The 26678-nt window shown below is 53.0% G+C and overlaps 3 protein-coding genes and 1 non-coding gene across 7 annotated transcripts; 2 read left to right on the top strand and 2 right to left on the bottom strand.

Moving 5' to 3' along the window:
• Positions 1–2693: 2693 nt before the first annotated feature.
• On the top strand, positions 2694–5079 carry DPM3 (dolichyl-phosphate mannosyltransferase subunit 3, regulatory). Its single transcript, XM_012476307.2, has 2 exons — positions 2694–2760; positions 3013–5079. The coding sequence occupies exon 2, from the start codon at positions 3018–3020 to the stop codon at positions 3294–3296; it is 279 nt and encodes a 92-aa protein (XP_012331730.1). The 5' UTR covers positions 2694–2760; positions 3013–3017; the 3' UTR covers positions 3297–5079.
• On the bottom strand, positions 4099–6462 carry SLC50A1 (solute carrier family 50 member 1). 3 transcript variants are annotated; one of them, XM_021673091.2, is made up of 6 exons: positions 6339–6458; positions 5948–6045; positions 5706–5829; positions 4953–5114; positions 4566–4685; positions 4099–4484 (listed from the first exon to the last, which is right to left on the bottom strand). In XM_021673091.2, exons 1-6 carry the CDS (start codon positions 6375–6377, stop codon positions 4383–4385), a joined length of 645 nt encoding a protein of 214 aa, XP_021528766.1. In that variant the 5' UTR covers positions 6378–6458; the 3' UTR covers positions 4099–4382. The 3 variants fall into 3 exon arrangements, with proteins under 3 accessions (XP_021528766.1, XP_012331736.1, XP_012331738.1); XM_012476313.2 differs by having other exon boundaries at positions 5968–6045; positions 6339–6457; XM_012476315.3 differs by lacking the exon at positions 4953–5114 and having other exon boundaries at positions 5968–6045; positions 6339–6462.
• A 1020-nt stretch (positions 6463–7482) lies between these two features.
• Positions 7483–14536, bottom strand: EFNA1 (ephrin A1). 2 transcript variants are annotated; one of them, XM_012476312.3, is made up of 5 exons: positions 14343–14536; positions 10806–11101; positions 8780–8845; positions 8569–8619; positions 7483–8394 (listed from the first exon to the last, which is right to left on the bottom strand). In XM_012476312.3, the coding sequence occupies exons 1-5, from the start codon at positions 14432–14434 to the stop codon at positions 8282–8284; spliced, it is 618 nt and encodes a 205-aa protein (XP_012331735.1). In that variant the 5' UTR covers positions 14435–14536; the 3' UTR covers positions 7483–8281. The 2 variants fall into 2 exon arrangements, with proteins under 2 accessions (XP_012331735.1, XP_012331732.2); XM_012476309.2 differs by lacking the exon at positions 14343–14536 and adding an exon at positions 12548–12750.
• Positions 14537–22032: 7496 nt separating this feature from the next.
• LOC135272419 (U4 spliceosomal RNA) lies at positions 22033–22173 on the top strand. Its single transcript, XR_010340565.1, has one exon. It is a non-coding gene; the product is annotated as a U4 spliceosomal RNA (small nuclear RNA).
• The last annotated feature ends 4505 nt before the right edge of the window (positions 22174–26678 follow it).

The following is a 26678-nucleotide window of genomic DNA, read 5'->3' as shown; positions in this document are numbered from 1 at the left end:
CACTTGAGCCCAGGAGTTTGAGTCCAGCCTGGGCTACATAGTGAGACTTCATCTCCAAATAAGTAAGTAAATACATTTTAAAATATAAATATTAAAGTCAAGCCTTTCCCATGTCCTGTTGTATTAGTTCATGTTCACATTGCTGATAAGGACATACCCGAAACAGGGAACAAAAAGAGGTTTAATTGGACTTACAGTTCCACCTGGGTGGGGGAGGGCTCAGAATCATGGTGGGAGGCAAAAGGCACTTCTTACATGGCGGTGGTGAGAGAAAAATGAGAAGCAAAAGCAGAAACCCCTGATAAACCCATCAGATCTTGTGAGACTTATTCACTAGCATGAGAAAAGCACAGGAAAGACTGGTGCCCATGATTCAATTACCTCCCTCTGGGTCCCTCCCACCACATGTGGGAATTCTGGGAGATACTCAAGTTGAGATTTGGGTGGGGACATAGCCAAACCATGTCATTCCGCCCCGGCCCCTCCAAATCTCATATCCTTTTATTTCAACACCAATCATGCCTTCTCAACAGTCCCTGAAAGTCTTAACTAATTTTGCATTAACCCAAAAATCCACAGTCCAAAGTCTCATCTGAGACAAGGCAAGTCCCTTCCGCCTATGAGCCTGTAAATTAAAAAAACAAGCTAGTTACTTCCTAGATATAATGGGGGTACAGGTGTTGGGTAAATACAGCCATTCCAAATGGGAGAAATTGGTCAAAACAAAGGGGTTATGGGGCCCAAGTAAGTCCGAAATCCAGCGGGGCAGTCAAATTTTAAAGCTCCAAAACGCTGTCCTTTGACTCCAGGTCTCACATCCAGGTCATGCTGATGCAAGAGTTGGGTTCCCATAGTCTTGGGCAGCTCTGCCCCTGTGGCTTTGCAGAGTATAGCCTCCCTCCTGGCTGCTTTCACAGGCTGGCGTCGAGTGTCTGTGGCTTTTCCAGGTACACAGTGCAAACTGTCAGTGGATCTACCATTCTGGGGTCTGGAGGACGGTGGCTCTCTTCTCACAGCTCCAGTAGGCAGTGCCCCAGTAGGGACTATGTTTGGGGGTTTTGACCCCACATTTCCTTTCTGCACTGCCCTAGCAGAGGCTTTCCATGAGGGCCCCGCCCCTGCAGCAAACTTTTGCCTGGGCATCCAGGCGTTTCCATACGTCTTCTGAAATGCAGGTGGAGGTTCCTAAACCTCAGGTTCTTGACTTCTGTGCACCCACAGGCTCAATACCACATGGAAACTGACAAGATCTGGGGCGTCCACCCTCTGAAGCCACAGCCTGAGCTGTATGTTGGCCCCTTTCAGCCACAGCTGGAGTGTCTGGGACACAGGGCACCAAGTCTCTAGGCTGCACACAGCATGGGGACCCTGGGCCAGGCCCATGAAACCACTTTTTTCTCCTGGGCCTCTGGGCCTATGATGGGAGGGGCTGCCGTGAGTCTCTGACCTGCTTGGAGACATTTTCCCCATGGTCTTGGGGATTAGCATTAGGCTCCATACTACTTATGCAAATTTCTGCAGCTGGCTCGAATTTTTCCCCAGAAAATGGGTTTTTCTTTTCTATTGCACAGTCAGGCTGTGAATTTTCCAAACTTTTATGCTCTGCTTCCCTTATAAAATTGAATGCCTTTAACAGAACCCAAGTCACCTCTTGAATGCTTTGCTGCTTAGAAATTTCTTCAGCCAGATACCCTAATACCTTCACCACTTCGGGTAATTCTTCCGGTTCTTTCTTTCCCTCCCTCCCTCCCTCCCTCCCTCCCTCCCTCCCCTCCCTCCCTTCCTTCCTTTTCTTTCTCTCTCTCTCTTTCTCCTTCCTTCTTTCCTTCCTTTTCTCACAGCCTCCTGGAGCCCTTCTTCCTCTGGCTCCAAGTTATATTGGTTGTTGTCCTTGTAAAAATATGACTACCTCTGTTCTAACAATAATCTCAAGCCTTCATCGTTAGTTGTCAATGCAACTGCTTCCCTGACTCCTGCTTTCCCCCTCCACCCAAGGAGGGGTTGCATCTCTTGACATTTCTATATCTCTACAGTCTATCATGGTAATCAAGAAATGTTCTGGCTGGGTGCAGTGACTCACGCCTGTAATCCCAACACTTTGAGAGGCTGAGGTGGGCAGATCACTTGAGGTCAGGAGTTCGAGACCATCCTGGCCAACATAGTGAAATCCTCGTCTCCACTAAAAATACAAAAATTAGCCGGGTGTGGTGGCGCGTGCCTGTTATCCCAGCTACCGAGGTTGCAGTCAGCTGAGATCGCGCCACTGCACTCTAGCCTGGGCAACAGAGCAAGACTCTATCTCAAAAAAAAAAAAAAAGAAAAAAGAAAAAAAGAAAAAGAAAAAGTTCTGTCTAGCCTAGGCACTATAGAGAGACCCTGTCAAGAACGGAAAGAAAAAAAAGAAAGAATGTTCGAATGAATGAACAAGGGAATGAAGATTTCAGTGCTGGCGAATGAGTTTAAGGGGAACTGTATTATATTCCCATGGTGTTGCAACATTTAAGGATGTCCTCAAGCCCCACGCCAGCTTAGAGCGTAGCCCAAGGTGGGGAAGCAGCGCCGACGGCTCTCTCAGCTCTCCGTTTGCGGAGCACAGCCTGCTGGACCCCGCCTAGACTGAGGCAGTGGCACGAGTACGCCAGGCGCTGCCATGTGAACTACAACTCCCAGAAGGCTGCGCGGAAGCAGAACGTGAGCCAGGGAGGACTTCCGGACGCAGACATCCGGGCCGCCGGGTAAGGGGAGACGCGGAGCCAAGAGGTGAGTAAGTGTGGATTGAAGACTGAATGGAGAGGGCGAGAGCTGGGGAATGGGTCTCAAATGTAGAGGGGTTAGCAAGATGGAAGGAACCCTTCCACCTTTTGCGAGTACTCAAGTTCGAACCGCTGGGATTGGTGATTCCCCTCTGGCTAGGGCTGGTTTAAATGCTCCCTCTGGTGGGCGGGCGTCGGCTGAATTTGGTCCGCTTTTCCTTTCTGCTCCTCAGGGGAGCTTTGCTTTCTTTTCTCGCAGTGACCATGACGAAATTAGCGCAGTGGCTTTGGGGACTGGCTATCCTGGGCTCCACCTGGGCGGCCCTGACCACGGGAGCCTTGGGCCTGGAGCTGCCCTTGTCCTGCCAGGAAGTCCTGTGGCCACTGCCCGCCTACTTGCTGGTGTCCGCCGGCTGCTATGCCCTGGGCACTGTGGGCTATCGTGTGGCCACTTTTCATGACTGCGAGGATGCCGCACGCGAGCTGCAGAGCCAGATACAGGAGGCCAGAGCCGACTTAGCCCGCAGGGGGCTGCGCTTCTGACAGCCTAACCCCATTCCTGCCCGGACAGCCCTTCCTCCCATTCCCCATTAAAGAGCCAGTTTATTTTCTAACTTCGTTTAGTTTGAGTATGGAAAATGGGTATTGGGGGTTCTGTGTACTAACGGTCGAGAAGTGAATGTGAAAGAACCACCTTCCTGAGGCCATCTCAGCCTTTATCTTTGCATCTTGCTGGTGTTCCCATTTTTGCTTCCAAGGAGGTAAAAAGACCCCTTCTCAAGATCTCTCAGGATGGAAATTACATTTCACTGTCCTGGTCCTTTTAACCCTGTAGGAAGTACTAGGAAGTACTTCTGCCTTTTTTTTTTTTTTTTTTTTGGACAGGATCTCACTCTGTTGCCCAGGCTGGGGTGCATTGGTGCAATCAACTGCAGCCTCACCTTCCCGGGCTCAAACAAACCTCCTACCTCAGCCTCCAGAGTAGCTGAGACTACAGGCATGTGCCACCAGGCTAATGTTTAATTTTTTGTAGAGACAGGGTCTCGCTGTGTTGCTCAGGCTCTTCCTGAACTCCTGGGCTCAAGTGATCCTCCCACCCGGGCCTCCTAAAGTGCTGTGACTACAGACATAAGCCACCTTATCCAGCCAGAAGTACTTTCGTGAAGGCTTCCATTCTTTATAACATCCAACTTTTGTTCTTTCTAAGGCCTTCCTGGGTCTTTCCAACCTTTTGGTTCTTTGAGATACCTTTTCTGAGCCTACCCTACCAACCTGAGAATAACTGGACCCACCTGTCACCAAACCAGGCAGGTTTAGAATCATGAGTAGAGAATGAACCATCATGGGCAGGAATGGGGAACACTTTATTTTAAGGCATATTCTAAACATATCATCCCAACCTCCAAAATTAAAAAAAATAATCTCTCTAAAAAATAAAAATGATTTCATCTTCTAGGCCCCAACCAATCATCTAAGTAAAGCTCTTTCTTTGGTCCCTTTATCCTCAAAGTCATCTCTTGTTCCCACAACCCATTGCACCTGGGAAGCTGGACAGCAGGCCCAGCTGAAACAAGGAGCTCTCTTTGGTTCAGGTTGGCACTAAGGTGCCCAGTGGTCAGGTGAGCAGCCTCAGGTTTGCAGGAGCCGATAGTTCCTGTCTTGCTCCTGAGGGTACTTCCAGAAAAGCCAGAAGCGGATAAAGCTGGTGACGATTCCTGGAAAGTTGGACACCTGAAATCACAAGAACTGCTATGAGGAGAGGAGCCAGTTTTCCACCTTGCATACCTGTCACCCCATCCGTGTTCTGCTTACCATGATGTAGGGATCTCTGAGCTGAAACCCATAGAGGCACCAGGAGGCAGAGGTGAGAAGGGTAGCAATGGTGAGTGGGTAGGAGAGACATTGGGTTGATTTAGTCTGAATGACCTTAGCCTGTGGGAAAGAATGAAAGACTCTCCTGGGCCAAGCACATAGTAAAGCTTTCACTTGCCTAAGAATTTTCTCTGGAAAAAGGTCAGACACCCTCCCTGATCTGTCACCACCTTTCCTGCCTCCCACTCGCCCACCTCTACGGCCTTGTCTCCTTCCAAAGTGGGAGATCCCACTTTGATCTCCCCTTTCTCTGGACTGTAAGGCATAGTATTTGGCTATGAGAGCCTGACTTTAACCTCTTCTACCTCCTTGGACACCCCCACTCACCAAGTCAGCCAGTGGTGAGAGGTACATGCTGATGGTGAAGACACTGCAGAAGAGGCCCAGCTGCTGGAGCCGGCCCTCAGGGTCGGGTACCAGGAGCCAAAAGTAGCCATAACCCAGGAGAAGGACCCCTAGCAGGGTTGCAGTCTGAAGGAGCACAACACGCTGCAGGGGAGAGAGTAGCCTTACTTCCAGATGTGCACTCGGACGTCCCTGCTAGAATTAATTCATCCTGCCTTTTCCCATGCTCCAATGGGGAAGCCAAACTGCTTAGGCCTCCAGCACTGCACTGTCACAGCATCTTTCCCACCAGCAACTTGATAGGAAAGTCTTATACACCCACAACACCGGAGACTTCTAGGGCAGGGAAAGATGTGTTTCTTTCTGTGTGCTTGGCACACACAGTAGGAGCTTAATAAATGCTTGTGTGATTGAGCAGGGAAGCAGAGCTAATCATCTCATTCTCACCCACAGGCCCTGGCTCTGAAAAAAATATCAGAGACAAAAGCCCTTTCCCCCTAGCTCGCTGGCAGCATAAGCATCTCAGGCTAGATACAGCTACCAGCCTTGCCTAAATGGGGGCAATTCGTGAATGTCAGAAGGCTGGCTTCTTGAGGAAGGAGACCTGCAAAGCTGGAGGGGCCTTCCTGGAAAGAGTGGCAGTGCCAGCTGTTACAGTCTTCTAGGAAGTAGTGTTTACTCTGCCAGCAAGGCAGAGCGTGCAGGAGAGAGGTGGGTCCAAGGTAGGGCCTCTACCTTCCGAGGGCAGTAATGCAGATACGCCAAGATATACAGGGTCTGAAGTGCAGCACCCACTGCGTTGACGACGATGAGGATTCCGTCTCCCTTCAAGGCCCCATAACTCAGCCAGCCCAGGTTGCTGCAGGGTGGAGAGGGACATGGCTCAAAGGGGTCACTGTGAGAGGGGGACCCAAAGGGGCTCTTTCACTCATGCTCCTACCCCGCCCCCACCTCCCTCTGATAGCCTTTCCCACCGCCGCAGCCGTCGCTCCCTCACTTGACTTCCGTGGTGAGAAAGGGCAGGAACTGGACGTTGTCCACACTCCGGGTCATTCGCATGTGCCTGAGGTCTGAGCTGTAATGGGGCCCAGAAGGGAGGGGTGAAGGGTGGGAAGGGAGAAGCAGTGTTTGGTGGGGATGCCCAACGCCTGTCATCCTTCCCGGACCACCGCAGACTCCGCCCCCCCCAGCTATCCTGCCTTCTCCCTCAGGCCTAGTGACCAGCCTCGCCCTTGTACCCTAGTCCCCTCGACCCGATCCCACTTTGATCCCGGGTTCCAGACGAGCCAGGTGCTGTGGCCACGTCTCTGCCCTCTCTCCTTTCCTGACTTCCTAGTCCTCCCCAGCCCAGTCCCGCCGCGCTCTCACAGGCCGGCGGAGAACATGCCGAGGGTGAAGACCACGCATGCTCCGTAAATGAACGAGTCGAGCAAGCCGCCCGCCTCCATCACGACCAGAGTCGGATCCCGCGCCCAGCGCCGGCCGCCAGCCTGCGGTGGCCGGGACCTACGGCGGCCTAGACCTGCGGCGCTAGAGCCCCGCCCCGCGCACTCGGCTCCGCCCCCGCGAGCTCGGGCCGTCCCTCCGGAAACTACGCTAAGCCCCGCCCCCTCCGCCACTGAACCGGAACTCGCGCCCTGCCCCTCTGAGCGCCTGCCCAGTTCCCTGGTCCAGCCCTCTTCCAGGTCCCGGTCGGTCCCCTTCCTTAGGGCCCCGCGGATGTGTCCCCGATACCTGTCGCTCCTCACACTGTGCCTACCCCTTGGATCATCTAGACCCCAGTCTCAACGCTCGTGTTCCCACAGGCCTGTACGCCTTCGGCGGCGGACTTCCAAACAAAAGCTTGCTAGATTCAACCAGACTTCAGCACGCTTTCCATCCAGAGCTCCACATCAGAACCCCAGTTGCCCAGGGTTTGGGAAGTTTTTTTCTGAAGTTTGCTGCCGAAGCCTTTTCTCAAAATAACAGACATTGCCGAGAATCACCAAGCCTTCCTCTTTTGTCCTTCCTCTCGGGCTACAAGGTCAGATCAACTTTATATGATGTGGCCAATCCACTGACGCCTCTATCACTGACCCCCTGGTCCAACCGACTTGCTGCTGGCAACTTTCCCTCCCAGCCTCCCACACGTCTCTGCTGGTGTGGCTGTGAGGCGGGGCCGCATGCCTCAGCTGGCGTTCCCAGCTTCCCTGACTCACCCAAACAGCATGAGTACCTGAACGGTGGTATGCCGAAGCCCTGCGGTGAGGGGGTGGGAGTGGGGTAGAGGTTGGACAGGAAGGACTTCCAGAGTGGAGTGCAGCTCAGAACCCAAGAGACTGCTGTCAGGAGCACTCTGGTCTTGGACAACCCTCAGAGGAGGAAACACCCCACCCTTTTAGCCTGGTGAGGGGCATGCATTCTTGGGAGAGAAAGAAATTCAAACCCAGTTGCTACTGTTGTAGCACAGAGCCTAGTACTTAGCAGGGACTCAGTGGTCATAAGCTTTAATATGGAGTGGCAGAAAAGCATGTCCGGAAAAAACACATTGCTTTATTTTGAGACAAAGAACATTGTATAAAAAAAACTCCAGTTGTAGAAATCAGGACAGACACACAGCAACTTATATACAGATACTGTACATGTGGGCCCTGCCCTTTAGGCTACACTCTAGGCAGACTGTACACATGGGCACTGCCCTTACAGCTACACTCTAAGAACAGGTTGGCACAGCCCCCCTGCTGGCACAGCTCTGGGGAGTGCCGCCCCAGGATGAGAGAGAATGCAGTACCTGGCTACAAACCTCTCTGTGGCTGCTCCACAGATGAGGTCTTGGCTGGGAGATGCTGGGTCAGCCCAAGCATGCTGCCTCTCCTGTACCTGGCTCCCAAGCAGGAAACTGTTTCTTGCTTTTCCTTCAGTCAGTTCATCTGGGCATCCTGACTCTCTCCTGGAGGGGGCATCTTTGCCAAGCTTTGCCCATCCATGTGGCCCCTTCCAGCTCAGCTCCCACTGTGCCTTAAGGGACCATGTCTGCACAGCTTGTTTCTTTGGCTTAAAGGCAGGAATGGTGGGAAAAGACCGTCTCCACTTCTTTCTCCATCCCTCTGAGGTGAAGGTGGGGATGGCACTCCCGGGCTGGTCGACCTCCTTCCAGTTGAAACCCTTAATACTGACCCGTTTTGAGGCTGCTGGGTGACAGCTTGTGCATGTGGTGGGAGTGGTTCCCAGGGCTGGGGGCTTTGAAAGTGGCCCCAGGACAGGTTTGGAGTTCCTGTCCCTCTCTTCAGCCCAGTTCCAATCCTTAAGGCCATGTGTGGCATACACCTTCATCATGGGGTTTGTAGCAGCAGAAGTGGCAGGAGCAGCACAGTCCAGGCAAGTGGGAAGAGGCGTGGAGCAGCACTGTGACCGATACTATGTAGAACCCGCACCTCTGGGTCATCTGCAAGGCAAGAGGGCAAAGGCCCCCAATGTGAATGGCCCCACTATTTACACTGGCCCTCAGCCCAACACGGTTCCCTCAGCCTCTGCCTGGTAAAGGAGCCACTTCCTGTACCCAACCTCTTCAAGCAGACCCCTTCCTGTGCCCCAGGCCCAATTTGCTCCAGCTACCCACCAGCCGCAAGTTTCTTCTCCTGTGGATTGTCATGGGCTTCAGGACTGTGAGCTGAAAGACAAGAGTGGTAATAGATCAGGTACTGTATCAAAGAGGCAGAGGGCTGTGAGTGCGAGTGGCTGGGCTGCAAGACTTCTATACCATCCCAGATCACCAGACTGCACCCAGCATAGAGGTGGAGGAAGGAGGCCCATAGCGCCCTGACACTCACTGATTTTGCCATTGACAGTCACCTTCAGCCTCAAGCAGTGGTCTTCCTGCTGGTGGATGGGTTTGGCTGCAAGATAAGCCCACAGGGTGTTAAGGAAGAAACCTTTGCTGGAAGAAAATGTAAGTCCAAATGCCCCTCACCCTGCTTTCTCAGATCCCTACTCATTTCATTCTTCTCTTCCCTCTAACCTTGATTCTTACCCTCCTTAGTTTTTGCTAACTTCCTGCCCATAGTTCAGCCCAACCTGCCATTCTTTGGAAACAACCCTCAGGTTTGGCAGTGGTGACATAAGAACATAGACACTGTCCCCGCCCTACATTTCATCCTTCACTCCTTCAAGTCTGAAGTGTGAGGGCTTCACCATATGTTCCTCTTACCTGGGCCATTTAATACTACTCCTAGGCTGGGTACGGTGTTTTACGCCTGTAATCCCAGCACTTTGGGAGGCCAATGTGGGAAAAAAACACATTGCTTTATTTTGATATAAAGAACATTGTATGAAAAAACTCCAGTTGTAGAAATCAGGGCAGATACACAGCATGAAGTCAGGAGTTCAAGACCAGCCTAGCCAATATGGTGAAATCCCGTTTCTACTAAAAGTACAAAAATTAGCCAGGTGTGGTGGTGTGCACCTGTAGTTCCAGCTACTTGGGAGGCTGAGGCAGAAAAACGGCTTGAACCTGGGAGGCGGAGGTTGCAATGAGCTGAGATCACACCACTACACTTCAGCCTGGGTGACAGAGTGAGGCTCTGTCTCAAAACAAAACAAAACAAAACAAAACTATTCCTACCTAGGCCTCACTGACAAGAGTCCTAGATCCATTTTACACAAAGCTGATCTCATAACTTTTTTTTTTTTTTGAGACAGAGTCTTGCTCTGTCACCCAGGCTGGAATGTAGTGGCGTGATCTTGGCTCATGCAACCTCACACCTCCTGTGTTCAAGTGATCCTCCTGCCTCAGCCTCTCAAATAGCTGGGATTACAGGTGTGCACCACCACGCCCAGCTAATATTTCTATTTTTTCAGTAGAGTCAAGGTTTTGCCACGTTGGCCAGGCTGGTCTTGAACCTCAGGAGACCTTGGCCTCCCAAAGTGATGGGTGATCTCATAACTTTTAAAATCCATCAGGCTGGATGTGGTGGCTCACACTTGTAATCTTATCACTTTGGGATGCCGAGGTGGGTGGATCACTTGAGGTCAGGAGTTTCAAGACCAGCCTGACCAACATGGTGAAATCCCGTCTCTACTAAAAATACAAAATTAGCTGGGCATGGTGGCGGGTGCCTATAATCCCAGCTACTTGGGAGGCTGAGGCAGAAGAATCACTTGAATCCAGGAGGCGGCAGTTGCAGTGAGCAGAGATCCCACCATTGTACTCCAGCCTGGACAACAAGAGGGAAACTCTGTCACAAAAAATAAAATAAGACCCATCAGTGATGAGAGCCCTCAGGTTAAAGTCTAAACTCCTTATCACCTTTTAGGCCCCCCATGGTCTGTCCTGTTCACCTCTCCTCACTTCCTGTATCCCTCCCACTTCAGCCAGGCTGAGCCATAGGAAGTTCCCTGAAGATGTCATGCTTCCTTTGTGCGTGTGCCTTCATGCCTGACCAGCTCCTCTGCTTGTCCTAAGCTCTAGGATCATCTTCCCCACTGAGCGTTTTCTGAGCCCCATAGCCTGGCAGGTGCCCAGGTCATTTTCCCAAGGCCCCTGTGTTCATGTCTACTGTAGCACACTGCTTTAAGGGTCTGTTAACCTACGTGTGTTTCTTCCCAGCTTCCTTGAGGACAAGGGCTCTGTAGTGTTTTATTTATCTGTGTGCCCATGTGCCAAGCAGAGTGCCCAGCACACAGTAGAAGCTCACTCACATTTGTGATGTGGATGAATGAAAATAGCATTCAGGATTGGAATTCTATTTCAATAGAATTGAAACGGTCCTCTGCTGCTGGACTCCGCACCAAGCATGTACCCAAGTGTGTGTGTGGTGGCAGAAAGAACACAGACACTGTCCCATCACAGGCACTCACAGATGTAGTAGTAGCTGTGTCCTTCTTTGAACTCCTTGCCCAGGGTGAAAGGTGTGAAGCGCTGGAACTTCTCAGACAGCTTCTCTGGGCCATGCTTGGCATTGGGCCGGTTGCACTGCCAGCGGACCTGGTCCTTGGAGTGGGGCTGGCACAGCTGATACTCCTCACGCTCCACCAGGTACAGGATGTAGCGCTCCATGGCAGCATCTGCCACAGAGTGATCCTCGTAGTGCGGACAAATGATGTCCACGTAGTCATTCAGCTGCACGTGTATGGTGTAGTCCTCATTCCGGAACCTGGGGATACACGCAGGGGAAGAAGCCAGCGGTCATTCAGAAGCCAAGCCAGATCCTCAGGCCTCCGAATGTTTGTTTACATGACCTCTCACCTTTCACACTGGGCCCCAGGAGACTTTTCCGAAGTCTCAACTCGCAATATGTACTTATCCTGATGCCTTACATTTCTCTCTGCCATCTCTAAACATCCCCCCCACCCACCATCACTGTCTCCTGTTGATCCTTCAAATAGCATCTACTCAGTAGCTCTCAGGTACCAAAGCGTTTTCCGTAACCCCCTGATATCTACCCTGATATTTACCTCTACCTGTTTCTGTAGCTCACTTATCATTCTCTCTACCCATAAATATTCCCCCAAATCTGTTCTACCAGTTGCTCCTTTTAAATGCTCTTGGACCTCCTGCAGTCAGGATCCAGGGAATCCCTTCTCTTTGCCATGCTAGCCCCGAGCCCCTAACACATCTGTGTCTTCACTCTCCTTACTCCTCTCATGTTTCCCGGACCCCCCCGAGTAGATCTCACACTTCCCAGCTTCACTTTTCCTCAACAGTGAAGCTCGTATACCTGGCCCACAGATAATTCCCCTAGCCCCTTTTTTTTTTCTTACCATCTTTAACCCTTCATGAATACCAAGCCCCTAATCCTTTAAGTTAAATCACTGTCATCAATTCATTCAGCCCCCTCAAATCTCCCTTTCTAGCTACTCAAAGTTATGCACTGGTCTCCTTGCCCCTTCTCAGCGCACCCCAAAACACCCCTGATCCTTTATCTCCAAAAGCCACACTTCCACCTCCTTCCAGATGAAATTCTGGAGCTCGGGGCTTCAGACGGCTTCTCCCCTCCCCTCCTCTAAGGTGGAGCCAGCTCCCTCCTAGTTCATTCCCCCCCCCCAACGCCCCCCGGCCCGCCGGCTCCAGCCTGACTGCCCACCAGCCCCTCCCCACCAGCTCCAGACACCTGGCTCCAGCCTGGGTGGGGTCCCAGTAGGGGGAACAGTGCTTCTCCCCACCCCCCAAGCTGGCCAGTTTCTCTAATTCCCCCAGGCACTGCCAGCTAGAGACTCAGCAAAGTTAGTGCCAACTTGCTTCGAAGCGAAAGCCCTGTCCACCGCGGGGAGGGCGAGGAAGGCGTCAGGTGGAGAGGATTCTGAGGTGGGCACCCACTGCCCAGTCAGCATGACCCCCGAGAGGCCGGGCTTTGCAGCAGCATGCCAGCGTTCAAACTGGGCTTACCAGGCCCCTCCCCCACCTCGGGGAAAAGAGAGAGAGGAGCAGAGAGAGGCTTTTAAAATTCCTCTCTGGAGAGATAAACATAGAAGCCATTTCGGAACAGGTATTTCAGCTCTGGGCCTGGCGTCTTTCCCTCATTCCCGTGATGGGCACTGACTCATTCCTCATCCACCTCTGCTACCCGCCCCAGCATTCATGAGAACCTGTGAAAATTTACCTTGTCAAATGTGGACAGCCCCCAGGTCCCCAGGAGGGCACAGCACCCACTTGCCCCCAACACTGTCCTCCGGACAAAGGGAGCTGGCAGGTTGGAATGAGGGGCCTGCCCTCCAGCATGAGGGAGGCCGGCGCCGTTCTCAGCATGCTGCCCCCGCCTGAGGCCTGGAGATCCCAGGGCTGATGCCCACTGGCCTGAGTCACCCATGCCAGCCTCACACCTACCCAGTTCATTGTAGCCTCATATTTGCCCCACGCTGGGCTCAGCTTGGCTGCTTGGGGACTCTACTCTGGACTGGCGTCTCTTTAGTCCTGGGTATGATAGAGTGTGTGTGTGTGTGGGGGGGGGGCCAGAGGGTCACCCACCAGCCCCCTCTCCTGGGGGTACGGTCTGCTCTTCTTAGCCTTCATCTGATGTTGCTCCCTATCTGGGAAAGGGGGGCACCGGCGTCAGGGAAGGCGGGGAGGTGGGTAAGGAAAAGGCTTCTTCCTGAAAGAGAGGAAACCTGGGAGCTTGGGAACGGAAAAGGCCAGGGTCCCCCCCTCCCTACTCATGGCTTCCTGTCCCCTCCTCCTCCTTCAGTCAACACCTGGCATGGGCATAAACAGGGACTTTGCTCTCTGCCATACTAGGGCGAGATGCATCGGGTCTAGGAGGCAGAGCACAGGCAGCAGGTAGCGGGTGATGGAGGGCTGGCTGGGCCTCCCCGGTGCCCATAGGCAGGAGGGCATTGCCCTCTGGGGTTGGCAGCTGGCTGTGCTCTCCCCCACCCCAACAAGCTACAGACAACAGACTGCCTCACCAGGCGATGCCACAGGGTCAGAGGAAGCTGGTACAACATATTTCTCAAGGGGAGTGGGGTGCAGGCTCGATGGGGCTGAGGGTGCTAAGCTGGTGGGTGGCTTTTGTGGTCCCAAGCTACCCAGTCCTCCTCCCCCGTCCCCCCCTCACCCTCTCCAGTATTCCCACAAATATTGTTCCCATAACTTCAGAAAACTCAAGGGCAAGAACAAAGGGGCCGACAGAGTCTTCCTCCCAGTACCATTTGCCTCACAGCCCTAAACCTGCCCAGGAGAAATTAACTCCTTCCTGCCCAGAGCCTTCTGTAACCCCTTTAACCCCTTCTGTTCTTTCTGAAGCTTTCCCATGATCACCCTCTCCCCAGCTCTTCAATTTTACTACTTGAGAGCCCCATAAACAGGTGATTCCCTCAACCTACCCATACACAGCATGTGCCTCACTCACACCACCCCAAAAGACCCCTAGTGGGGGCTTTCCAGGTTTGCTTTAAATACAGGATGAATGCATATGAATGCCTACAGCCCAGGTCTTTCCTGAGAGGTCCTTCAGGGTTACCTTGAGCATTCTGCGCACTCTTGATGTCACACCAGGTACCTGTCAGTGTGGGCAGATGCTCAAGGGACACACAAGGAGGGGAGTCGAGGCTTTCACGGTGGGGGGCCTAGAACAAGGGCCTGGCTGCCAGGGGCCAGGTCTATGCTGGAGGTAGAAACTGCCCAGCATGGGTCCCTCACTTGAGAGTAATAGGAGTGTCAGAGAGAAGGAAGGGCAGGGCAGATGTAAGCCTGTGCAAGTAGACACCAGCAGGTTCCTGGCCCGGGGTGGGGTGCTCCCAGATATGTGGGAGAAGTGAGGAGAGGAAAATCTACAGCGTCCCTCCTACCTCGGTCATCTCCCCTAGGCTTAGCTCAGGGGTTGGCCGGGACAGTTATCCCGGTGGGGAGGGCAGTGCCAGCCGGGCGCCCAGGCTGCCAGCGGGAGACTCGAGGCTTACTTGGGATTTGAACTGTTCCAGAAGACGGTGTGGCGATCAGCAGCGGCCAGACTGCAGCAGAGACCCAAGAGAGGGGCCCAGAGGAACTCCATAGCGCGGGGCCTGGGCAGGCCGGGCGGGGACGCGAGGCTCCTCGGGGTCTGGGTTCCCGCTGGCTTTCTCCGAGGCGCAATCAGCGCTGGGCTCAAAGATCTGGCCCTTTAGCCTAGCGACTCCGCCTTTTTGGGCCGGCGCCGCCCGACACCCCGCCCCGCCCTCGCCCCGCCCGGCGCGCGGCTGCCCTGGGGCTTGAGGGCTGGGGAGGTGGAGGAGGGGCGGGCAGGAGAGGCGAGGAGGCCCGGGGTGCAGGAGAGAGCGAGGCGCGCTCCTCTGCCCCAGCGGATCTGCTCAGAGCTGTGTGTTCACTCACTTGTGGGTCTGCGTGGAGCTTTGTGAGCCTGTCCGGGTGGTGGGCTTGTGTCCCTGGGTGCAGTCGCGTGCGGGAGAAGGGGAGAACTCGCAAGTGCGTGTGTGCGAACGCGGGGGTACGGGACCCGGCTTTGCTGCGTGGCGCGCGGACCTTGCAGGGTGCGAGGTTGTTGATGTGTCCCGCATCTTTCCAAGCCTCGCACACCCAGGCTTGGGCGCCCGCGTTCCCACACTCTCCTCCTCCCCCACCCCCTTCCTGGACTCTGCGCTCGACTGCTCCTCCCCACACACACGCGGCTGTTTGTTTTTGTTGGGTTTGTCAATGTTGTCTTTGTTCTGGAGATTGTGTCATCGCCTGGATGCCGGGAATAAAGTGCGACGCTGTGTGTGATCGAGTGTGTAACGTGTGCGGCCGGGGCTAAGGGTGCTTCTGTCCATCCCATCAGTGCCTGCGCGCAGGAGCCACACGCAGGACCCTGGGCTCGCGAGGGGTCCGTTCTTGTTTTAGATTCGCCAAAGGGCACTAATGACCTGTGTGTGTGTGTGTGCGCGTGTGTGTGTGCGCGCGTGTGTGTGTGAGACAACACACGCGTACACCGTGCGAACGGGCTCTTGAATATGGACGGTGAGAATCTGGGCATGAAGGGTGACGAACTGTAACCACACATGAAATACGTGTGATGGCGCGCAAGTGTGAAAGCATTTGTGAGTAGTATCACAGCCGCGTGTGTGGAAGCGTGTGAAACTCTTTGACATACGTATGCTAATGTTTGTGAACAGCGTGTGAAGAGGAGGGGAGACACGTACCGGCGTGCAGCGGGGGTGGGGTGGGACGGAGGGCTGTTTGTGCGCAGTCCTCAGGCTGCACAGCTGGGGCTGGCCCAGTCTGAGCTGGGGCTCCCAGTCAGTCGGGCCCCAGTACCCGGCTCGGCCCCCTCCCCCGCGCCGTGTAAACAAACCCGCTGGAATTTGCCTCTCGGGGCTCTTCTCCCTGCCGGGATCTGCTGCCGTCTGGAGAGGGCTTGGCGGGCGGGTGTCAGCTCCTGGGGTGGAGAGGGCGGGCAGGTGTTTGATTAGGCTAGGGAGTGAGCCTGGAGCGGGAGAGCAGAATGCTGTGTGTCTGAGTGCGTGTGGTGGTTTCCGTGTTTGGTTGTGTGGCTGTGTGCGCGCCGGGTTGGTGTTGTGTGTGTGCGCATCCCTAGCCGGCTCTTCCCTGCGGCTGCGCATCGCGGGAAGCCGCGGACCCGGTGCCCTTGCCAGCTCCGGCCCAGTTTCCCGGGTTCCCAGGCCGTTTCATCCTCCTCTTTTACGGCCAGGCCTGGCTACAGCCCCTGTAATTACGCGGGGCCCGGACGCCGCGGCAAGTCTGGCGCTGACCCCCGCGGGGGAGGAGCCTGGAGCTGGGGAGGGACCAGCCAGCTCCCCACTGCACCCCCACGTGCGCTCCGGCCGCTGGAGGCCCTATTCGCTACGTTTACGATACATACTTACAGATCACCAAGGCCTGTAACCCCGTGGCCGGGTCACGGCCCGGTTTTGCGCACGGCCAGTGCCACCCCCCTCTCCCTCGCGCACCTGCCTCAGGCGACGTGCCCAGCCAAGCGTTAGTCCGGGGTGCGGCCAGCCCCTCCTGCCCAGGCCGAAGTCCACCAGACGACTGGTCCGAGGGCGACACCTCACGCGCCTTTTGCTCACCTAGGGGAGCCCCACCTGGGTGTCGACCTCCCACGTGGTCCCGGCGAGAGTACTGCATCCCAGTTCTCACTTTCCATAGGGTCAAAGTTCCACGAGGACAGGGGTTTTTGTTTTTTTCATTATCCTGTTGCCAGCGCCTGTCGTGGCATCTAGCACGTATAGTAGACGGTCAGTAAATGTGGAGTGAGTGAGATCACTCACTGTTCAGTGAAGCAACTTAACTTATGCTGGACGTAACTGCTCTGAAAAACCAGCAGAGGGGGCGGGAGAGGGGAGGGATGCTGGTAGCTCTTTAGAGAGGGTGGCCCCGGTTGCCTCCTGGAGGAGACAGCTTTGGGCCGGATTCCCTGCTTTCTCTGACCACTGGGACTGAACGGGAACATAGGAGGTCCCACGCTGCAGCTGCTTGGGGCGGGCAGGTTCGGGCTCGCTAGGCCCAGTCTGGCGGGGCCACGTCAGCTCTCGACTGCGTCTAGGTCTGGAGCAAGCCGGATGCAGAGGGTGCAGGGAAATTCTGGGCACCGACGGGACCTGGAGCCCTCTTTCCCTGATTTGGCGCTGTCCCCAGCATTCTCACTTCGGGCCTTGATCCCATCACTCCTCTATCCACTCCCCTATCCATATGGGGGTTAACCATCAGTCCTACTGGAGCAGCCCTAGACGCTGAGTGTTGTGATGAGCTGGGTGTTGTGATGGGCACCGAGAAAGGAAGGGTGGGTGGGTTTAAGATAAAATCACTACCTGGGGAGCCGCCAGGCCAGTAGGGGATATTGACAAGCTACCAGGACAACAAACTTGCTAAGAGCCCAAGCCCAGACTGCAGCCCCACTACTCACAGCCACGCTGCCCTGACCCCTCCTGGAGCCCCTGCCATGCCTGCTATGCCTAGGGAGAGTTGCAGGCACTGTGCCATTCAGACAGAAACAACAGTAGGGACTTCTGCGCCTGCAGACTCCATCTGCTGACCCACTCTGGGGCCCCCTCCCCGTCCCTTCCTCATGCCAGCCCCAGCCTGCCCAGGTGGGTCTTTTCTCCGTTGTTGCTCTGTGCTACCTCTCACCGCAAAGTTGTGTGCCTGTGTTGGCTACCAGCACATCACCCGCAGGCAAACATCTGTGCTTAGTGTCGAGAGCTGCTGCCTGAGGTGTCTGTCTATCTGTCTGTCTGCACGTCTGGGAAATTCCTCTGTGAGTCCTTTCTGGGAATTCCTGGGGGAGGGCAGAGTTAACCCTCTGAGGCCTTGGGGAAGGCCCTGGCTGCCTGGAGGCAGCATTTCTAGTTGGGAACAGGTGCAGCTACTGGATTGCAAATCCTTTGTTGAGCGCCCTGTGGTTTGGGGTGGAGAAGGCCAGGACTGCGGGGCCCTGGGGCAAATAAAACCTGGCTCAGCCCCAGAGGGCATCTCTGGGCAATGAGGTGGGGCAGCAGGGGGAGGAGCAGAAGCTGGGCTGAGAGCAACCTCCTCCTTACTTACTCAAGGTCATTTTGAAACATAAAGTGTACACTTCTCCACTTTATTAGTAATGTGCACACATTTTTTAGAAGTTGGAAAATAGGTTGGGCACGGTGGCTCACGCCTGTAATCTAAGCACTCTGGGAGGCCAAGGTGGGTGGATCACTTGAGGTTAGGAGTTAGAGACCAGCCTGGCCAACATGGTGAAACCCCTTCTCTACGAAAAATACAAAAACTAGCTGGTTGTAGTGGCACGCACCTGTGATCCCCAGCTACTCCGGAGGCTGAGGCATGAGAGTCACTGGAACCTTGGAGGTGGAGGTTGCAGTGAGCCGAGATCTCACCACTGCACTCCAGCCTGGATGACAGAGTGAGACTCTGTTTTAAAAAAATCAAAGTTGGGGCCGCGCGTGGTGGCTCAAGCCTGTAATCCCAGCAATTTGGGAGGCCGAGGCGGGTGGATTACCTGAGGTCAGAGTTCGAGACCAGTCTGACCAACTTGGTGAAACCCCGTCTCAAAAAAAAAAAATCAAAGTTGGGAAATAGAGAACAGGAGGATAAGGGGAGGGGAGAACCACTGGCTACTGTTAGCCTTGGCCTTCCTGCCCTGCCAGCCTTTGCTGGGGAGAAGATTTTCTTTGCTTGCTTTTAGACAATGTGATAAATATGACTCATTTCAATTGTGTGCTGCTTTTCTTCCTTTACAACAGAAGACATTTTCCATGTTATAAACTCTTTGTAAGCAATGTTTTTAAGGCAGTGTAATGCTTCATTAGGTGAGTATTTCAGAGTTTTCCACTGCAGTGAAAGCAGGACAGAAATAAATAAACATATCCATGCACATTCAAACATCCCTCAGTTGCTGAGCAGTTGGGTTGATTGGCTCTTAGAATTTAGGACTATTGGAGGCCGGGCACAGTGGCTCACACTTGTAATCCCAGCACTTTGGGAGGCCGAGGCGGGTGGATCAGGAGATCAGGAATTTGAGACCAGCCTGGCCAACACAGTGAAACCCTGTCTCTACTAAAAAAATGCAGACAAAAATTAGCTGGGCGTGGTGGTGGGCGTCTGCAATCCCAGCTACTCAGGAGGCTGAGGCAGGAGAATGGCTTGAACCGTGGAAGTGGAGGTCGCAGTTAGCTGAGATCGTGCCACTACACTCCAGCCTGGGCTACAGAGCTAGACCCCATCTCAAAAAAAAAAAAAGAACTTAGGACTATTGAAAGGCTGAGCTGAGAGGATCTTGTGAGGCCAGGAATTAGAGATCAGTCTGGGTGACATTTTGAGAACCTATAATAATAAGAATAAGAAGTTAGCCAGGAAGGAGAAGGAGGAGGAGGAGGAAATTAAAAAAAAAAAAAAAAGAAGAAGAACTTAGCCAGGGTACATACGGCATGCTACTCTGGAGGCTAAGGCAGGAGGATCACTTGAATCTGGGAGTTTGAGGTTACGGTGAGCTATGACTGTGCCTCTACACTGCTGCCTGGGTGACAGAGCTAGACAGTGTCTAAAAAAGAACTTAAAGGCCGGGCATGGTGGCTCACGCCTGTAATCCAAGCACTTTGGAGGCCAAGGCGGGCGGATCACCTGAAGTCGGGAGTTCAAGACCAGCCTGACGAACATGGTGAGACTCCTTCTTAAAAAAAAAAAAAAAGAATTTAGAAATAACCCTGCAACTGACTTTAACAACAAGCACTTATGGAGCACCTACTCTGAACCGGCTTACGTTTGGGCATACGGATGTGTGAAAAAGCTTTTGATATTGCCAAACCAAAGCCAGATCTTCTGATGCTAGTCCAGTGATCTTATTGAGGATGGAGGTGACTATAACCTAAAAGATCTGTCTACTTAAGGGCTGAAGGGTAATTTCAAAATCCTTTAGCATGGCACTTACGGCCCTTGGCAACATGGCCCCCAACACCACCTCTGTCTCATCTCCTGCCACTCCCCCAGACATATTCTGTAAATTTTCCACTCCACATCCCACTCAGGAGGGACCAGACTCTGTGGGAGAAGGTGACTTTCCCTGGAAGTCCACTGCAGGGAAGAGGAAGTTGGGTAGGATGGGGAGTGGGAGGGAGATGAGAAGAGTAGAAACTCGGAAGGATGGGACTCAATTTCTGCACAGAAAGCAGCAGAAGATGCTTTATTTTTATTTATTTGTTCATTTTTTTTGAGACAAGGTCTCACTCTCTTGCCAGGCTGGAGTGCAGTGGCATGATCTAGGCTCACTCCAACACCCGCCTCCTGGGTTCAAGAGATTCTTGTGCCCCAGCCCCCTGAGCAGCTGATATTACAGGGGTGTGTCACCACTCCTGGCTAATTTTTATATTTTTAGTAGAGACAGGGTTTTGCCATGTTGGTCAGGCTGGTCTCGAACTCCTGACCTCAGGTGATCCATGTGCCTTGGCCTCCCAAAGTGCTGGGATTACAGGTGTGAGCCACCGCGCCCAGCCAGAAGGTGCTTTATACTGGGGCCTTTTCCACCAGAAATTTAGTAACCATTTAAGACAAACACTATACTGGGAGGTACTAGGGACGCTGAAATACATCCTTGTCCTAAAGAATGTATCATTCTGGCGACTGTGTAATTAGAATACATGATAAGAAGTGTAATAGAGGTATAAGTGGTATAACAAGCTATGGACTCATAGAGGAAGGAATGTTTATCTGGGGTGGGGAGTGCTTCACAGAAGAGGATCTATTTGAAATGGGTTTTGGAGAATAAGTAGGCATCCCCATTCAGGGAGGAGGGAACAAAGAACAGAGGTAGAGAGGTGAGAGCTTGTGGAGTGAATACTCTGGAGAATAGCTGGGTGTGATGGTGTACACCCATAGTCCCAACTACTTGGGAGGCTGAGGCATGAAGATCACTTGAGCCCAAGAGTTCAAGTGCAGCCTGGGCAACATAGTAAGACCCTGTCGCTTAAAAAAAAATTATAGAATTTGTCTGTGGGAGTGGCAGGAGATGAGACAGAGAGTGTGTGGGGGCCATGCTAAGGATTTTGAACGTTACTCTGGAGCCCATAGTTGGTTAAGCAGGAAACATAATCAGATTTGTATTTTAGAAAAATCACTGTGGGGAATAGAATGAGGTGGGGAAGGGAGCCCAGAGGTAGAGGGCTGGTTAGGCCTGAGTTGCAGGAGCTCCAGCAGGAGTGCCTAGGGCCACTCATCTGTCTCCGCCCTCTGCTCACCCCTCCTCTGCTACTCCTCAACCTTGAGGTGGGGAGCCTCATGCCCACTTCCTGGCCTCAAGCGATCCTCCCACCTCAGCCTTCCAAATAATTGGACTACAGGCGTACGCCATCAAGCCCAGCTACTTTTTTTTTGTTTGTGTTTTCTGAGACAGTTTCTCGCTCTGTTGCCCAGGCTGGAGTACAGTGGCACTCCCAGCCTCATGCCCACGGCTCAGCTCCCTGTCCTCTGCTCTCCCCAACTCCTGTCCCTGGAGGAGATACGGGGAGCAGAAGAGTGGCAAATGGGTTGGGGGCAGAGGACAGAGACGGGTGTGAGAGCTGAGCCATGGGCATGAGGCTGGGAGAAGTCCGGGATGGCTTGGTGGGCAGGAGTGCTCCTTATGGATAGGAAACAGGGGAGGAGCAGGCCTAGGAAGGATGAATGGAGAGTTCAGTTTGGGACATTATATAAGTGAGGAGTGATTTTGGCTGCAAATAATAGAATATCAGCTACTTGAAGTTTAAGTAACGTGATTAGTGCAGAAAATGTAGAGAAGGCCAGGTACGGTGGCTCACGCCTGTAATCCCAGCACTTTGGGAGGCTGAGACAGGCGGATCACCTGAGATGGAGAATTTGAGACCAGCCTGACCAACATGGAGAAACCCCGTTTCTACTAAAAATACGAAAATTAGCTGGGCGTGGTGGTGCATGCCTCCTGTAATCCCAGCTACTTGGGAGGCTGAGGCAGGAGAATCACTTGAACCCAGGAGGTGGAGGTTGCGGTGAGCTGAGATCGTGCCACTGCACTCCAGCCTAGGCAACAAGAGTGAGACTCTGTCTCAAAAAAAAAAGAAAAAGAAAAGAAAAAGAAAAGAAAAAAAGAAGGAAAAAAAAAGAAAATGTAGAGAAATACAAATGCAGAGAAAAAAAAATCACCCATAGAAGTTAAGCCTCAGCTTCGTGCAGTGGCAGTATCGTAGCCAATGAGGTTTATCCGAGGCGCGATTAATGCTAATTGAAAACTTTTCCCAATACCCCGCCGTGACAACTTGCAATACAGTCGGCACTGGCAATTTTTGACAGTCTCTACGGAGACTGATAAAAAGAAATAATAATAAGTTAAGGCTCAGGAGCACACACACTTCTTGATTTTTTTTCTCATGGCTCTGTAAGTTTTATGGTCAATATCTTTGAGAAGTTACAGTTTAATGCCCATGTTACAACCAACTTGGAATCCCTTACATTTGTGTAACATTTTATTACAGTCCAGTGTTTTCAGTTGTACATTTTATCACATACGATTTCCTCTTTATAGACTCCTACACACTGTGAGGTGGGCAAGGGCAGGAATTACATCCCCACTAACCAGCGAGAAAACCAAGCCTCTGAAAGGTGATGGTATTCAGAACTCAGGTGGAGGGCCAGGCACAGTGGCTCATGTCTGTAATCCCAGCACTTTGGGAGGCTGAGGTTAGCAAACTTGAGTTCAGGAGTTTGAGACCAGCCGTAATGTGGTGAAACCCCATCTTTTTTTTTTTTTTTTTTGAGATTGAGTCTCGCTCTGTCGCCCAGGCTGGAGTGCAGTGGCCCGATCTCCGCTCACTACAACCTTCGCCTCTCAGGTTCAAGCGACTTTTGTGCCTCAGTCTCCCGAGTAGCTGGGACTACAGGTGCACGCCATCATGCCTGACTAGGAGAGACAGGGTTTCACCATGTTGGCCAAGCTGTTCTCAAATGCTTGACTTCAAGTAATCCGCCCACCTCGGCCTTCCAAAATGCTGGGATTATAGGTGTGAGCCACTCATCACTACAAAAAATACAAAAAATTAGCTGGGCATGGTGGCACATGCCTGTGGTCCCCAGCTACTTGGGAGGCTAAAGTGGGAGGATTGCTTGAACCCAGGAAGTAGAGGCTACAGTAAGCCAAGATGGCACCACTGCACTCTAGCCTCGGCAACGGAGCGAGACTCTCTCTCACTCTCTCAAAAAAAAAAAAAAAAAAAGGAAGGCCAGGTGTGGTGGCTCACACCTGTAATCCTAGCACTTTAGGAGGCCAGGCGGGCTGATCACCTGAGGTCAGGCGTTTGAGACCAGCCTGGCCAACATAGTGAAACTCCATCACTACTAAAAATACAAAATTTAGTCAGGAGTGGTGGTGCATGCCTGTGGTCCCAGCTACTTGGGAGGCCGAGGCAGGAGAATCTGGCTTGAACCCAGGAGGTGGAGGTTGCAGTAAGCTGAGATTGCGCCACAGCACTCCAGCCATCTCAAAAGAACAACAAGAAACTCAGATGGGTACACTTGATGGGGCTTGGCTCCACACCATGCTATTCCTTCTATGCCCCACTTGCCTGGCTGTCCTGGGGATAAAGGAAAGCCTTGGCACCAAGTGCTGTGTCTACTGGGAGCAAATACGGGGAAGGAAAGGGCTGGGTGTGGGGCAGTCTCAGAGGGAACCTGAGACGGTTGTGGGACAGGCTCTGAGATGCACTTCCCCAGGGCTTAACTCACCCTTGCCTGTCCCTGCAGGCGGGAGATGTCCAGATAATGGCCATCTCATTTGTTTGTTTGTATAACAGGCGCTCTGCCTAGGTGATGCAGGCCAGGTCTGATAGGCAGCGGGTGGGCAGGGAGGCAATGCAGAGAGGGGGCGGGTCTGGGGCCCAGCTGCAGAAACTTGGGAAAGTTACTTAACCTCTCTGAGCCTCATATTTTCCTCATCATAAAATAGGGTCAAGACTACCTTCTCTGTGCAATTATTATTATTTTTACTTGTATTTTTTTGAAATGGAGTCTCACTCTTGTTGCCCAGGCTGGAGTGCAGTGGCAAGATCTCAGCTCACTGCAACATCCACCTCCCAGGTTCGAGTGATTCTCCTGCCTCAGCCTCTTGAGTCGCTGGGATTACAGGCGCCTGCCATCACACCTGGCTAAATTTTGTATTTTTAGTAGAGATGGGGTTTCACCATGTTAGCCAGGCTGGTCTCCTGGCCTCAAGTGATCCAGCTGCCTCGGCCTCCCGAAGTGCTGGGATTACAGGCATGAGCCACTGCACCCGGCCTCTGTGCAATTATTACAGGGATCACATGAAATAATAGATGTGCGGGCCTGGCGCTAAGCCTGGGGAGTGGGTTGTGCAGAAGCACGCGTGGTGTGTATTTCCTCTCGCGTGGTCCTGCACAGGCAGACAGGAGGCAAACGTGCTGATACTGGGGGTAAGGATATAGGGAAGTGGGGAGGAGTCCCAGGACCGCAAATGGTAGTATGTAATACCCTAGCATGAGGTGGCCAAGAGTGCTGAGGGTCCTCGAGGGCAGAGTGATGAGTGGGGGAAGTGACTTCTGAGGGTTCTCTGGTGGGGATGGTGAGCAAGGGCATTCCATGCCCAAAGGAATCCCGTGGGCCACACTGCCCTGCCCCTGCAGGGGCGAGGGGAAGGTAACGGGAAGAGCCGTCCCCCAGAGCTCCTTCTTCCCTCCTTCCTGGTCCTGTTTCCTCCCCTGGCTCCACTGTAGTCTCCCCCACCCTCTCCTGCTCTCCTTCTTCCTCTTGGCCCTGGTATCATCAAGTCAACCAGCCTGCGCTGGGCGCTGTTGGGTCTGGGGGACCCTGAGCTTCGTCTTAAACAGGAGGAGGACTTGACTAAGTAAAGGTGGGAGGAGGGTAAAAAAGCTCTGAAGAGACAGAGCTTGGGCAAGGGGGAGTAGGGAGGAGGCCAGAAACCACCCAGAGAAGTGAGGCAGGAGAAAACAAAGCTGGAATGCCAGGTGGAATGTGGTAAATTCCTTGGGGGAGGCACACGGCCCTGTGGGGCTCGGAAAAAAGCGCTCCTGTCCTGGCACGAATCCCCATGTCTAGGAGGTGGTGGATGTCCTAGGGGAGGTCCTTTGGAGACTGGGCTTACCGGGAGATTGGTTTTAAATGGGCTGAGGGCATTCCAGATTGGGCTGGAGAAGGGCCCTTGGGCAAACCCAGGGTGGCTGCAGAAACAAGCCGAGGGGTTGTATTTAATTGGGAAGTTGCCCTGGGAATAGTAACAGCACCGGCTCATGTTTATAGAACATGTTCTCCATTCCAGGCTCATTTGAAGCACTCCGTGTACATGAATCCACTTAATCTTCACAGTCACCGTGAGAGGTAGGTCGTGTTATTGTCCTCATTTGATTTGATTTGATTTTTTTGAGATAGGGTCTCACTCTGTTGCCCAGGCTGGAGTGCAGTGGCACCGTCATAGCTCACTACAGCCTCGACCTCCTGGTTCAAGTGAGCCTTGTCCTCAGCCTCCTGAGTAGCCTTGACTACAGGTGCATGCCACCAACGACCTGCTAATTTTTGTATTTTTAGTAGAGGTGGGTTTTCACCATGTTGGCCAGGCTGGTCTCGAACTCCTGACCTCATGATCCACCCACCTTAGCCTCCCAAAGTGCCAGGATTACAGGTGTGAGCCACCATGCCCGGTCCATAGATTTGTTCTCTTTCTTCTGGGATAACTGAGGTGATGAGATGCCAGCTAAAGATTATATTTTGCCTTCCTGACAAATACACTTGGCCCCCTGCAGGAATTGCATTTGAAAGTCAGTTCTCCACCCTCACGCATGGCAATTCCGGGGCCTCAAACCCCAGTCCTATGTTCTCTTTCCACTTCTCTAACTCAAAACACTATTCCCAGGCTCTAATTTGCAACTTCCCAATCAATTTTTTTGTCAATTTCCAAGCACTTTGAATTTAACCTTCTGAAATAGAACCCCTTGTCGTTCCTTCAAAGCACAGGTCTGCTCCTGATTTCCTTGGCTTGTTTGTGGTTTGAGTGAGATCACCCCATTTCCCAGGTTCAGTAGTGGGCAAATATCCTGAGACCAGCCAGTCCCAGCAGAGCAGCCCCAGGCCACAGGGATTGGTTTGGGGGAAGGGAATGTAGTCTAAGACAGGATAAGGGGGAACATTTAGGGGAATGGCATAAACCACTGCACCTGGCTTGATTTTTTTTTTTTTAATCATCTGACTTTTAGATTCATCTTTAGTTTACATTCACAGCCACCTCTATGCATGGGTGCCTGACAGACTTCACTGGGGCTGGACTGAGCATGGATCTGCACGCTTGCCGCCATGCTGTGCTGCAGTGGGACTGCTAGTCCTCTTTGAACACAACGGCTTTGCCACGGAGTCATTCCGGAGCTTCCTCAGCCCCTGCAGGCCACCACGCTCCTGAGAGGTGATTTCCAAGCCCAGTGTGCACTCAGCCACCACACTCCCCATAGGTTGCTGTCACGGCCCCTCCTGGGACAGCAGCTCAGCCAAGTCCTTCTGCAGAAAGCCTGGGCCAAGCGAGGGACCACCTGCCTGGGGTGCGGGCAGTCAAGGATAAGGTCGCAGGAGCTGAGGACATAGCCTCAGGAGTTCAATTTACCGCACCAGGTGGTACATTGCACAGGTTAGGGGCAAGTCCTGTCTCCAACTCTGGGCTGCACTTAGCCACTAAAGATGCAGAGCCAGGCCCCCCAGGCCCCAAGGCCCTCATCAAAACCATTCATCTGGCTCCTCCCCACACCCTTCCACCAGGCCCAGGACACTCCCAAGATCTTCCTTCCCTCTGCCTGATC

This window comes from Aotus nancymaae, unplaced genomic scaffold (assembly GCF_030222135.1).
Source record: "Aotus nancymaae isolate 86718 unplaced genomic scaffold, 86718_ANA_hifiasm-v0.15.2.pri h1tg000108l, whole genome shotgun sequence".
In the NCBI taxonomy this organism is placed as follows: domain Eukaryota; kingdom Metazoa; phylum Chordata; class Mammalia; order Primates; family Aotidae; genus Aotus; species Aotus nancymaae.
The sequence above is the reverse complement of the archived record's forward strand: the minus strand, read 5'-3'. Positions and strand labels throughout refer to the sequence as shown.